This window comes from Rhopalosiphum maidis, chromosome 4 (assembly GCF_003676215.2).
Source record: "Rhopalosiphum maidis isolate BTI-1 chromosome 4, ASM367621v3, whole genome shotgun sequence".
Taxonomy (NCBI): Eukaryota; Metazoa; Arthropoda; class Insecta; order Hemiptera; family Aphididae; genus Rhopalosiphum; species Rhopalosiphum maidis.
In genome coordinates this window covers 25,529,516-25,542,752 of record NC_040880.1, presented here as the reverse complement: position 1 = coordinate 25,542,752, position 13,237 = coordinate 25,529,516, and the positions used below count along the sequence as shown (strand labels likewise).

Genomic DNA, 13,237 nt, shown 5'->3' with positions numbered 1-13,237 from the left:
TATAAAAACTAAAATTAAATAATGTATTTTCATTTGGCGATTCTAATTATTCGGATGAAAGATTTCTTGAGTAATTGGTTGGGCAGTGGGGAATAACAAAATAATTATTATTTCGGGTGTTTCAGTTTCAAATAGAAACTTTTATATTTTAATGTGCAAGTATAGAGAAGGGAAGTCAATAGACCCTGAGAGCAGTTGTTGGAAAAATAAATATTTTTTAATGGTGATGACAATCAAAAAGAGTGGAGATTTAGAAAACGGAGGACGGATATTTATGTGGTACGAACTACGAAGTTAATATTAAAAATGTAAAAGTATATTTTATAGAAATAATAACAATAAAATGTATTATTTATGCCATTATTTTGTTCAGTTATTTTTAAACTGCTGTTCGAGCTAAGAGACGACAAAAATATAAATAAATAACTTGAAATGGTATCTGATATCTAATTAAAACTGTAATATCTACTTTGCTAATTTTATTTTTCATTTATCAATGCAGATTGAGTTGGTTTTTCGTGTTTATTATCTATTACTAATTATTTTATTCGACATAATAATTATATTTTGTACTTACTATTGTTTATTTCATTCGACCTTGTTCAGTATTCTTACAAAAAAAATCGACATTACGAGTTGGATAAATGTATATATGAACCTGGTATTCCTATTTTCTAGCACACATAGATCAAGTTTAGAGTTGCCAACTCTTCGTTATTTGCAAAATACCAGCCTAAGGGTACAAAAAAAAGTCATAATTTTTCACCGATTTGTATTTAAAATAAATTTACATTAATTGGAGGTAAGCATATGTACAGCCGTACAGGTAATTTTAAAATAAAATAAATTATACATTTTTAAAACCATATTAATTACTACTAAAAAGTATTTTTTTGCAGCCTTTAATACATTTTTTTAGTTTTTAATTTTTTTAAAGAATTCAATATGTATTATGTATAAATGTAGGTATAAAATAAATTATTTACTTATAACCAACAGATTACATGTAGTACCTAGTTCATGGCGTTTTTTCTCGTTGGAACTCTTATCGGATTAAAGTACCGGCTTTTTATAGGCCAGTAAAAGGCTCATACCTGGCAGTTGGCACCAGCAACCGGCTTTTCAAGTCTATCGAAATGAAATACCGGCAGGTTGGCAATCCAAAGTTTATTGTTGAATGTAGATACTACGCTAAAAGATTATTCTTTGTTAGACAAAATTAAAACTAAAATTAAGAAATTTAGTAATCCGACCGTGCTTTTAGACGTTATAGTATAAGATCTATTAAGGTCCATCATTAAATGTTTGTACAAATTCCATAGCAAGTTGATGAATTTAATCCGTGAGAAGATTTTCTTGGCTGAGTGGATAGGTAGTAGCTATTAGCTACAAATTTTCTACTTTAATTTTAATAGTACCTAATACTAGTTACTGTATACTTAAAAGGCTAGAACCCTAGAACATACTTACAGAAAAATAAATTTGGGGTATTTTTCGTTCTGATATTTTTGTTTATTTTCAATACTTTTGTCTGTCAGACAAATCATCGTTAGTTTATAGACTTTTATTAAGATAATTATTTTATCCCTGTAAACGATAAAGGCGTAGCCGCGTAGGTGCAAAATAATTATTTTAGATTGTGCAATAGTATCATTAACTGCGTCGTCACATCTGAAATATCATTCAATTTCAATAAACGGAAATTTCGTTTCTGGAAAATGTTAAGATAAAACATTTTATATTATCGTTTTAAAATAGGTAATTATAAAGTTTTGAAATCAATTCAATAAATAAATTATTTTACAAAAATGATTATAGTTAGTAGGTGGTAATGTACGAATTTCGGGTCAGTACTCCTTTTGACCAAGAATTATCTTCCTCTTTACGCCTAAAAATAATTGCATTCTTTTCGCCCACGTTTAATATTTTAGAAAATACTGTCTCAAAATTAATTTATTATAAAACCATTTAGCATAATTCAGAAAGCACCACGAGGAGACGGCTTCTAATGCTTCTATAAGTTATAACTCTTCAAAAGTTTATATACTTTATTGTGTTTGTGTAAAATAAATTAATGACAAATAATACAAGCACAATACATTTTTGGAGAGTAATAAAAGCCGCCTTCTCGTAGATAGGTGTTAAAAAAAAGTTGCGGAAACATGAGTTGGATAGGTTGATAAATAATTGTACTTAATTGAGTTTAAAGAAAATAGAACTAGGTATATGTACATCGTATGTATATGTTTACCAAAAATTCATCAAGATAGTCATCATTGATCATTCACAGTATTAGATCAAATAAATTATATATGTATATAGGCACATAGAATAGAATATAGATAGTATCAAAAATAAATGAATTATTAAATACAACAATTTAAAAAAGATTTAATTTAATATAGAATATATAGATAATAGATACAGATGAATAACTTAACTTAGCCTAACCTACTTACTAGTATCTGTTGGTTGTTGCACTATTATCCAAAATAAATTAAAACTTAATTGCTAATTCTATAATATAGTTTGCCACAAAAGTCTTGTATCACCCTAGGTATGCCCATAGCAAATTAATATAAAATTTTTTAATGTTTTTAAAAAAAATCTGTTTTTAATAAGTATAATGAAAATATTTTGAAAAATTAAAAACCTAAGGGTAATTTTTTAATTTACTTATTATTATAAAAAAATCCGTATTTAATAAATTGATTTGCCACTGAGATACAAAGAGTAATATAAGACTTTTGTGACATACTGTATATTATCCAATTAGCAATTAAGTTTTAATATATTTTGAATAATAGTGCAACAGCCAACAGACACTAGTAAGTAGGTTAGGTTAGGTTAACTTAACCTATGTGGATTTGTGATACTGTTAATAGTAGCTAAATGTTTGTCGTTTAAATAAAAATATTACTAAATTAGTGTATTAACTATTAAATATTTAAATGGATTTTAAAATTAAAATTTTTATTTTGTAATTCCAAAAAAATGATCAATATTATATTATTTATATTTTGTTGTATACTACATCCATGCAAAATATCAATTTTTAGCAGTTGCATATCTTTTTTGAAAATAACTATTTGTTTATTGTTCATTATACTTAATATATAAATAGTATATAATGTCAATCATTCTCAAATTACTAAATACCTAAGACCTAACTAACATTAGTAAGACAAACTTTACTTTAATCACCTCTAATTCAATAATGCCATAATGTATGAAAAAAATATCTAACACTCATTATGTAACTTTTTATAAGGTCATGTCAATGCCATCACAAGAGATATAATTTTACTAATTTAAGTATTAAGGTTAATTATAAATCTATAGTACTCTCTTCATTAAAATTATTGCTATAAAAATTAAAAACATACTGATATGGCGGTATACCACCGATGGATAAAATTATTTATCATTCATTCAATGTATTGAGTCCTATGTTAACATTAAATTATAGAACCAATAATTGTTATTGTATACTAACCAATTAATTATCAAATATAATAAATGTCTTCTATCATTGAAACTTGAAGTTATTATTAATTGATTAATATGTAATTTAAAACTTTAATTTAATCAACCAGATAGTATACTCCACTTAAATTTCACAATTGGTCAATAATCAACATATTTACACATCAAATGTTTTAAATATGTGAAACGTTTTTTCTCTACGTAATATACAAATAAATAACTGATATCAATTCACCATTCCCTTAATTGCATAATGAAGAAAATATATACAAATATTCTATTATAAGTGTTGATATTTTATCCAATGATATTTGTACAATAGTTTAACAATAAAAATTTATGTTGCAATTAATCAATTATATATAACTAATAGTTTATTATTTTTAGGAAAAATGTTGCTTCACAGTAATAAGTTATAAGGTTACTATCTCTTTCATTTTAATAAAAAAAAAAAATTATTATTATAAGTCAATTGATAAAAGTTGAACTATGACACTAGTATTAAAAAATATCATAAACACTCAACCACTGGATAGACTAAAGAATCAGTTGCACAGCAGTGCGATAAAAAGTACTTAACTTTATATATTGATTTATTGGAATTGAATCTTGCATCATAATGATTATTATTGATGAATGATAGTGACAGAGGTTGTTCGACAAATCTTTAATTAGATTAATTATGTTATTATTATAAAAATAAAATTGAACTAATTTTTTGTGACTGTCAAAATAATATTTTGTTTATAGACCAGGAAATACATTTACTTATAAAAATGATAAAATAATAATGAATTACTAATCAACAAGGCAACAACTCTCTTTGTAGTATATTCTTGTATGAACTTAAAACTATCCCTTTTTTTCCGCTAGGGTCATTCATCTTCAGTAGAAATAAAAAACTCATAATACAAATATTAAACATTCATTAAAATTTTTTTTTCAAATTGTACAATTGTTTGAAAAAATAAATATAAATATAAATATTGCACAACATACACACAATTAGACAAACATAAAACCATAAAAAAATGATTTAAGCTATTTAAAATCCATAACCTAATCAATATTAACAAATAAATATATTTTTTTGAGTATGGGACAAAAATATTTAAAAAATGATTAAATCAATATGACTCATAACATAATTTTACTTATAAAATACACTGTGCCCATAAAATAAAACAAATTATATTATACTTATGATGAAGATTGAGGTTTTGCTAAATCATTATCCAAAATATCTGATGTAGTGTCACTCAATAATGTTTTAAGGTCAACGGATTTGGGGAGTTCAATTTGTGATGTCCCTAAAATATAATAAAATAAGCATAAATTTAAGTTATAATGATATATTGATATTATTATCATTAAATATTACCAGCTTGTGCCATGAATAGTTCTTTTAAAAATCCTAGTTCTTTACTTAAAAGTTTAATTTTTTCTTCAAGTATATCATTCTCTGTTTTTAATTGATTCACGCGTTGCAACGTTTGTTGAGTGCGCATTCTACTTTTGACTCTACTTCTTTTAACCGCCTGACAAGTTTAAAAAAAAATACATCAATATAGACAAAAAAAATATAATGCAAGAATTTATAAATACCTGATTGTTTTTGTCTCGTTTTCGTCGGTAATCTTCTTCACTGCTATCGCCTTCATCCCGTAACATGGTCGATAGAGCCATGTTTTTGTTTTCTTTATTTTTACGAGCCATACAACGCGACACACGCTCCTAAAATGATTCTAAAAACCAGAGTTAACAATTAATTACCAAAAGTTACAGTAAGAGTGAGATGCCAATGCCACAGTAGTAAAAAAACCTTAAAAAAAATGTTGCGAAATCAAAATAATTGTTTAGAGAATAAAATGGCAATTATTGTAATTTCGAGGACACGGGAGAGAAACGTGTATAGATGTCTCTAGGACACTATTGTGTATTAATTATTGGGTCATTGACAATATATACAATATACGTATACATTATATACAGACGACCGAACAATGTCAAACTGGATTAAGTCCGGCGATCACACTTACTCAAACAGAGCACCCGATGTGTAATGAAGAATCGGATCCGGTGTTGTGAAAATGAATGAATTTTGCAATTGAATAAATTTGCATCGACTCACGGAATATTATTACTATTATTATTACGACGTTAGATATAGAAACCGTATTTATACTGTAACTCTATGCAATAATAATAATATAAAACTTATAGATAACGGAGTACCATTATCTGGCACAATGTTTATTTTTCTGTTATTGTGCGCGCAACCTTCCGTGGTCGAACCATGGTTGTTGTGGAGACGCTCGTGTTTTGTATAGTTGTTCATATTATCACGATGTAGAGTAATCGAGCTGATCTTCTCTACATCCATAGACCTTATCCTAATAAAAGGTCTATGTCTACATCGTGGTTCATATCATCTGTATAGACCATAGACAAATATAAACAATATATAGTTTATATACCATGTCTATAGTATAGACTTTATCTTTAATCACATTTGGACCGTCACCGGCTAATAGAACAAAACGTCAGTGATTATTCGTGTTGGTTTAGTTGGTTATTTTGTCCTACGTGGTGGTTCACACTGATGATAACAATCGTGAATGTAATACATTTATTGCAGAATGTCGTGATAAAAAATGAATACCTATACTATATTGATTGCAGTTTTAGTTATGAACTGCAATTTACTATTTTGTAAATTTTTTTACGATTTATTTTAATATTATATTTGAATAATATATATTTTTATTTATGATATAAAATTGTATACTTTGTGTTTAAGTATTAATATCTTTTTGTAGATTACACCGTGATTACCAAACAGGTACACACTTTTTGATTGTTTGAAACTAGAAAAAAATCAGAAATCAAACATTTTACATTTTATTTAAAGGTATATCAAATAGTCACTATGCATACCGATCAACAAGTGAAAAAAAGATTACAAGATGAATTTAATGACATAGAATCGAAGAATATGTGGAACATCACGTTCAGAGTAAGTACATTTAATGGTTGAGTAAACAATATAATGACTCAATAAGTATGCGTTATATTCTATTTATTTCATTGTATAAATTGTGAATTAAATTGTTTAATCTACTATTAAGTTAATATAGTTATTAGTAGCTATGTATTTTATTCAAACGCCGTAACCATATATCAATTATGATATAACTATCTTTATTATAGTTTGTTGTTGAATACTTACTGTATAAAATAAAAATAAAAATGTTAATAATGTGTTTTAAACCAAATTAAAAACATGTTATAGTATTACAGATAAATAAATAATTATTATTAATTTAAAAAAATATAATATTTAAATTGACAATATAAGTATAATAGGTAGTCTCAAAAAGATTTAGCTAGTGAAATAGACAAGATTTCATATTTTAAAGTAATTTATCATACCTAATGTATAAATGTTTCCTAGTTTAAATGGTGTAATACTATAATAATATATGACTCAATATCTAAAATGTGTACAATATACTAAAAATAATAATTATATAAAAAATTATTTTGTTTCCAGCTCGGTAATAAATTAATTTTACTTCAGACAAATAAACAATCTCTTATATAGTTTAAAAAAATATGATACATTAAATCTAGGGATGAAATGTTTCATTCCCATCAAAAAATCGAGTTGACTAATTTTTTACCTCCCGAAATATTAAGCAAGGATATTTTGTCCTTAGGAGTTATTAGCAATATTAGATTAATTTAAATTATTTCTAATTTTATTATTATTGTGGTTATTTACATAAAATTCAAAATGAATATATATTTTTTTTTTTTATTAAATAATAATTTAAAACCGTCTGACCAAATGTCCTATAATCAATATCATATCAGTGGCCAAAAGTCCTAAATCTATTTACTTCCAGGGGATAAAATGTCCTACCTTAATAATTTTTGGAGATGGAACAAACATTTACCAGTACAATTATATTAAAAACAGTCAAAACAGATAATACACATATTTGTTTTGAACAAATGTGATGTTCTTTATTAAAAATATATTTAAGTGGTTAATTATTAGTTTGTTAATGTTTTAATTTTAGTTAGCTTAATTTTGATGTATGATTCGTATTGAATAAATAAACTATAGAATTTTTTAATTTTTAATTTTTTTTTCAGTTTGTTGAAGTAGAAAGTTCAAAAATTAAGAAAACATCTGATGAAGCAAAGAAACCACAAAATAAGGCATTAAATAGATATCAAGATGTTTCACCTTATGATGAAACTAGAATTATCCTAAAGAGAGGAAATGTATCTTACATAAATGCCAATCTTGTCCAAGTAAGAATAGAATTTATGTTAAATAATTTTAACTTATTAGAAAATAGTTTCATTGTAGTATTTACTTCTATACATATCATACTTTGTTCGACGTGATAAAACTTCTTTCCTTGTTACTGACAGAATAGTTTAATGTAATCATATAGGGCAATCCACTATGTATGATCCCTTTGATCCATCTTCTTCTTCTTTTTCTAAAACTTATAATGGTTCATTTAGGACCATATTCTTTGGAAACTACTAAGGTTGTTATTGTATAGTCTGATCCATATATTTTTCTTTCAAAACACTAGTTTTTCTTCGTTCACGTCTCGCATGTGTTTGTCATTATGGGTCTGATGTACATATTGTATAAACACTCCTTTGTGCATCTTAACAGTAACTTGGATGAGAATATTTCTCTTATTGTGAAGTAAAATCTATTTTCTGCATTTAGTCTCATCCTAATTTCATTATGTATTTAGTTTTTTTCGTTTGTATTAGTTTCCCAGCATTTTAAGCCTACCTGCTCAAAAGTAAATCCTTCAATACTGCGATTTTCCTTTTACTGTTGCATTCCTAGGCATCACCATACATTTAGTCTTATTTTTATTCACTATTAATTCCATATTATAGATAAATCGTAGCCAGCCTTTCCTAAATGGGTACTTTTTAATCAAACCAAAACTGCTTATTCTGCTGTAATAAACATTATCTTCATTTTTGCAGTTATTAGGATAGTAGCACTTGCTCCTCATCAGATTATTATTAGTTTCTGTATTAAGTTCTTAGTTTATACTGTAGTATTTCAAATTAATCTTAAATTTCAGTAATTAGTTCAATGTTATTCCAAAATACTTTCCTTTATACTGAACATAAAGTTCTATTTTTTAGATCCATAGACCTGTTATTTTTGAGATTTGGTCTTAGGCATTATGTATAAAAGTATCTATCTAAAATGTTGATGTCATTCCTTAGAACCCTCTTTATTTCATCCTTATCCTTTTATGGGTATGTTATGACAATATCATCAGCAAACTGGTATTAATAAAAATAATGATCTTTAATATTTGTATTAGTTATACAAATTATAAAGATTTAACAATATTAATTTTCAAATCATTAGTACTACCATATCTTCTAACATAATGCTATTTTTTTTATATATATATATTTCAATATATGAAAAAAAATAGGTTTAAATTGTCATATAACATTCCTTAAACAATATGCAAAAATCTAAACATAAAAAAATATGGTCTTTAAGTATACTTTAAAACTCCAAAAATCAGATATTGAAGAAATGCATAAATTAAAAAAGAAATTGGTGCTTAGCTTAATTGATTAATTTAGTGTTTATGTAAAAATAAAAATGTACAAATAATTTTTATATTTTGTTGATTTTAGGTATGTAATTGTGAAAGGCAGTATATACTAACGCAAGGACCCTTAGAAAACAGCACTTCTCATTTTTGGCTTATGGTATGGGAACAAAGTTCTAAAGCCATCGTAATGTTGAACAAAGTTATTGAAAAGAAAAAAGTAAAATAAATATTTTATACTATATTTCAATTAATTATTTATATACAATTTTTTTCCTTAAGCTTAAATGTCATCAATATTGGCCAAAGAAAAAAAAGGATAATGATAAATTTGTTTGGAATGATGTTGGTCTATCTGTAGAATTTGTCTCTAAAATCAATCATGGGTTTTATGCACTAAGTGTTTTAAAGTAAGAATAAATCAGTTTTGTTTGTTTAAAAAAAAATCATTAATTTCTTTTTATTTTAGACTTAATGACTTAGATTCTGGAGAATCTCGTGAAATTTATCATTTCCATTATACTGATTGGCCAGATTTTGGAGTACCCAAAACACCCACACCATTTTTACGATTTCTCAGAGATGTTAGACGTAGTGGTAGTCTTGATCCATCTCACGGACCGATTGTCGTTCATTGTTCTGCAGGAATAGGTCGTTCAGGGACATTTTGTCTAATAGATTCCTGCCTTGTAAAAGTGAATAAATTAAACGATTAAATTTAAATTTAAAGCAAAAAATAAATTATGTATATAATGTAGATGAATACACCAGAAGGCTTAAACTATGTTCACATACGTACATTACTAGCAGAAATGAGAAAATGTAGATTGGGACTTGTTCAGGCTCCTGAACAACTTCGATTTGTATACCAAAGTGTTATTGAAGCCCTTGATTCAAATTGGGAAGCAGATAATGAGGTAAATAATATTATTTAAAAAAAAAAAATCTAATTTAATGTTTTTATTTAAAAGTTTATGGTTAAACATGTTTATTAATATATTTTACCTTTAATATTGTTCTTTCAACTATCTCCAACTTAATTATATTTTTCTTCATAAAATGTTCTTTACTTTCTTTATTTTAATAAAATAAAATCAATAAATAACTAAACAGTTCTTGATTTGTAGAGGTGGATTGTGCTCAGTGGGCCAATACCCTAATTTTATTTTTTAAACATTTAAAAAATATATACAGCAGAAAAATGTATTATTTTTATATTTTGTTCAGTAAGAATACATGTACTGTGTATTTTTAGTACTTTAATAATAATTTAACTGGTGTAATATATAATAGTAGTTTTTATAACATACAGTTTATAAAATAAAACAAATATTGAAAAAAAAGTAGGTTAATATTTTTTTATTCAAGAAGGAGTATAGTTAAATGTATGTTAATATTTTTTTTTAATAAGTAAATTTATTATTATAAAATATTTATTATATTTAATAGGTCCCAGAAATTGATATATCCAGTATTTATATATTTTAAATTTTTTGTTCAAAAGGTATAATAGTAATAATACAGTATAATACAATTTTAAATCACATCTTCTAACAGTATAAAAAATTCAAAAATGAAATTTTATTTTGTATTTTTCAGGTAATATTATATATAATATATATGCGTTTGTTTTAGGATAATTTACCTAGCTTAGATGGCTCACTGTTGAATAATATAAGCGAATCAGACTGTGAAAGTAGTGATAGCGAATTAAGCAGTGAAGCACCACCTTTACCGCCCCCTCGTATGGAATCATTAAGGCAGCAGGATGAAGATGATTATGATGATGACGAATCGTTAGTGTCAGAATCTGATAGTGATGAAAATGAATCAACTCCACCACCATTACCACCTCCTAGAGATCTCGATTTATCTAAATCTAATGAGTATGCAATTTCATTAATCATGTTTAAAATAATATTTTATGTATTGAATTTAATACTTAATTTATTTTATTTTAGTCGTATGGATACATCAAATACCAAAGACGAACGTAACAAGAACAAAGCTGAAGGAGAGGCAGAAAAAACCAAAATTATGGCAGACAAATTAAAAATAATGAAGAGAAAACAAAAAGAGCAAGAAAAATGGGAACAAATCAAAAGGTCGTGGTTTTATCCATTGAGAAATTTAGGAATTGGAGTTTTAGCTCTTAGTGGTGGTGTAATGATTGTTGCATACTTGATGAATTATAAAAAATAACGGTTTTTCATTTAGTTATTTATACTCGGCTTTACAATTTACAAGGGCATTAACAGGCATATACAATATTTGCTTTAATTTAAATATAATAAGAAGTGGTAATATAGATGACGACCAAATATTTATCAAAATAGCTAAACTTCCATTTGAATAAAAAGAAGACTGAAAATAAGCATAATAAAAATAAAAAAAAGAATAAAGCCAAATTTTACTTTGATATTCTACCTTAGTTTTAATTTGTTTTATAATTATAATAAAATTACATGGAATTTTGTCTATAAAACAAATTAAAATTATCTTTGTGAATTGTAGATGTCGAGCTTTATAAACAAAACAAAAATGTAAATAATTTCTAATAGCATAAATCATACCATTTTATTTAAATTTAGTTAGTAACACATGTAAGTAAATAATATATCTATTTTCTTAATGAATTGATTAAAATTAATCATTCCGTAAATTATATTATACTGTCTAATGAAGTAACACTATATTATCGAGTTGAATTAAGTTTTATTTTAATAAAAATATAAAATGTTAATCTACAATCACAAATTGTGATAATTAAATAAAAAACTAATTAATATGATGTGTGTTCTCTTATTTATTTTTAAAATTAAAATATGAAAAATTTAATTAAATAAAATATAAGAAAAAATTTAATTTTTAACTACCTACATTTATTATACTTTGATGTATTATTAGTTTTCTTTTAATTATTGTCTTTGGACTATGGACGATACTGTTAAGATCATTAATTAATTAAATTCGATATTAATCAATGTAATGTAATATTATGAAAACTTAACTCAAGGAAACAAATTATCAAAACATGTGAATGAACGATTTTAATTTGAAAAATAATTAAGATCCAAATATATTTATAATTATTGAACTCTGCTTGAGCTTAACCATGAAAAATGTTTTTTTTCTACTCAACATTGTAAAAATGTATTATTCTTAATAGGTATCTAGTTAATAACTAAACAGTGTAACTAATATTATTAAGACATAAGTAATTAAGGTTTAGGATATTCAATTATTTTTGTTAAGTATTTTAAAACAAAATTATAATAGTAACTTAAATATTTTAAATTATATATTGATCAAATGTACTACTGTCAGAATATAAAATTTATCCAAAATAACTATTATTATTATTTTATCACAATTATGTTAATTTATTAATTATTATTCTACTTAATGAAATGTACTTTTAATCATTTTATGGAAGGTAAATAATGTTTGCTCATACCATAAAGACTGTTTTGAAGATTGCGTTTAAATTTCAACTATTAATTAAAATGTTGACAATACAGAATTACTTATTTATGATTAGTGATAGGTAAAAATTATATTATTTAATGTATTATACCGTATGTTATACATTTTTATAATATTTAAATTTAATCAATACTTAATAAATACCTTGAATACAATTTAATATTAGAAAATGTTTGTTTTAAATTTCTAGGCACTGCAACAATGGAAAACAAAGTAAAAATAAATGAAATGGAGTCATACTCTTCAAATTTCTTGAAAATTATTTTTTACACTTAAGAAAAATAAACACATAAATAAAATCTTTTTTTTGTCACAAAAAAAAGTCTAAAAAATGTCTTTACTATAAATATAATATACATAGTATTATGTAAATTTATTATACTGATAAAACAAGTTTTTAACACTTAATTAACTATGTCACTAATATTTTTGAATTAATACATGAAATGAATTAAGAATTGTTGTTACTAAGAATTATCTTAATAATATTAAATCTAAAACAAAATGTATGTGCATTAGATAAAAATAGTTGTAATAATTGTTTTTTCAATTTTACTTATTCATAATTTTTATAATTGTTCTGATCTTGATATACAATAAAAACTAGATAATTAATGTAATAGAAAATATTAATTATTAGG

The 13,237-nt window shown here is 24.7% G+C and overlaps 2 protein-coding genes across 3 annotated transcripts; one reads left to right on the top strand and one right to left on the bottom strand.

The window, feature by feature from the left end:
- Positions 1–4,619: 4,619 nt before the first annotated feature.
- On the bottom strand, positions 4,620–5,693 carry LOC113549119 (CCAAT/enhancer-binding protein gamma). Its single transcript, XM_026950286.1, has 4 exons — positions 5,526–5,693; positions 5,092–5,231; positions 4,868–5,024; positions 4,620–4,796 (listed from the first exon to the last, which is right to left on the bottom strand). Exons 2-4 carry the CDS (start codon positions 5,200–5,202, stop codon positions 4,687–4,689), a joined length of 378 nt encoding a protein of 125 aa, XP_026806087.1. The 5' UTR covers positions 5,203–5,231; positions 5,526–5,693; the 3' UTR covers positions 4,620–4,686.
- Positions 5,694–6,165: 472 nt separating this feature from the next.
- LOC113549117 (tyrosine-protein phosphatase non-receptor type 2) lies at positions 6,166–12,925 on the top strand. Of its 2 annotated transcripts, XM_026950285.1 has the most exons (10): positions 6,166–6,328; positions 6,398–6,502; positions 7,648–7,809; positions 9,196–9,330; positions 9,393–9,520; positions 9,580–9,805; positions 9,869–10,027; positions 10,746–10,996; positions 11,072–11,215; positions 12,787–12,925. In XM_026950285.1, exons 2-10 carry the CDS (start codon positions 6,416–6,418, stop codon positions 12,821–12,823), a joined length of 1,329 nt encoding a protein of 442 aa, XP_026806086.1. In that variant the 5' UTR covers positions 6,166–6,328; positions 6,398–6,415; the 3' UTR covers positions 12,824–12,925. The 2 variants fall into 2 exon arrangements, with proteins under 2 accessions (XP_026806086.1, XP_026806085.1); XM_026950284.1 differs by lacking the exon at positions 12,787–12,925 and having other exon boundaries at positions 6,167–6,328; positions 11,072–11,858.
- Positions 12,926–13,237: the final 312 nt, after the last annotated feature.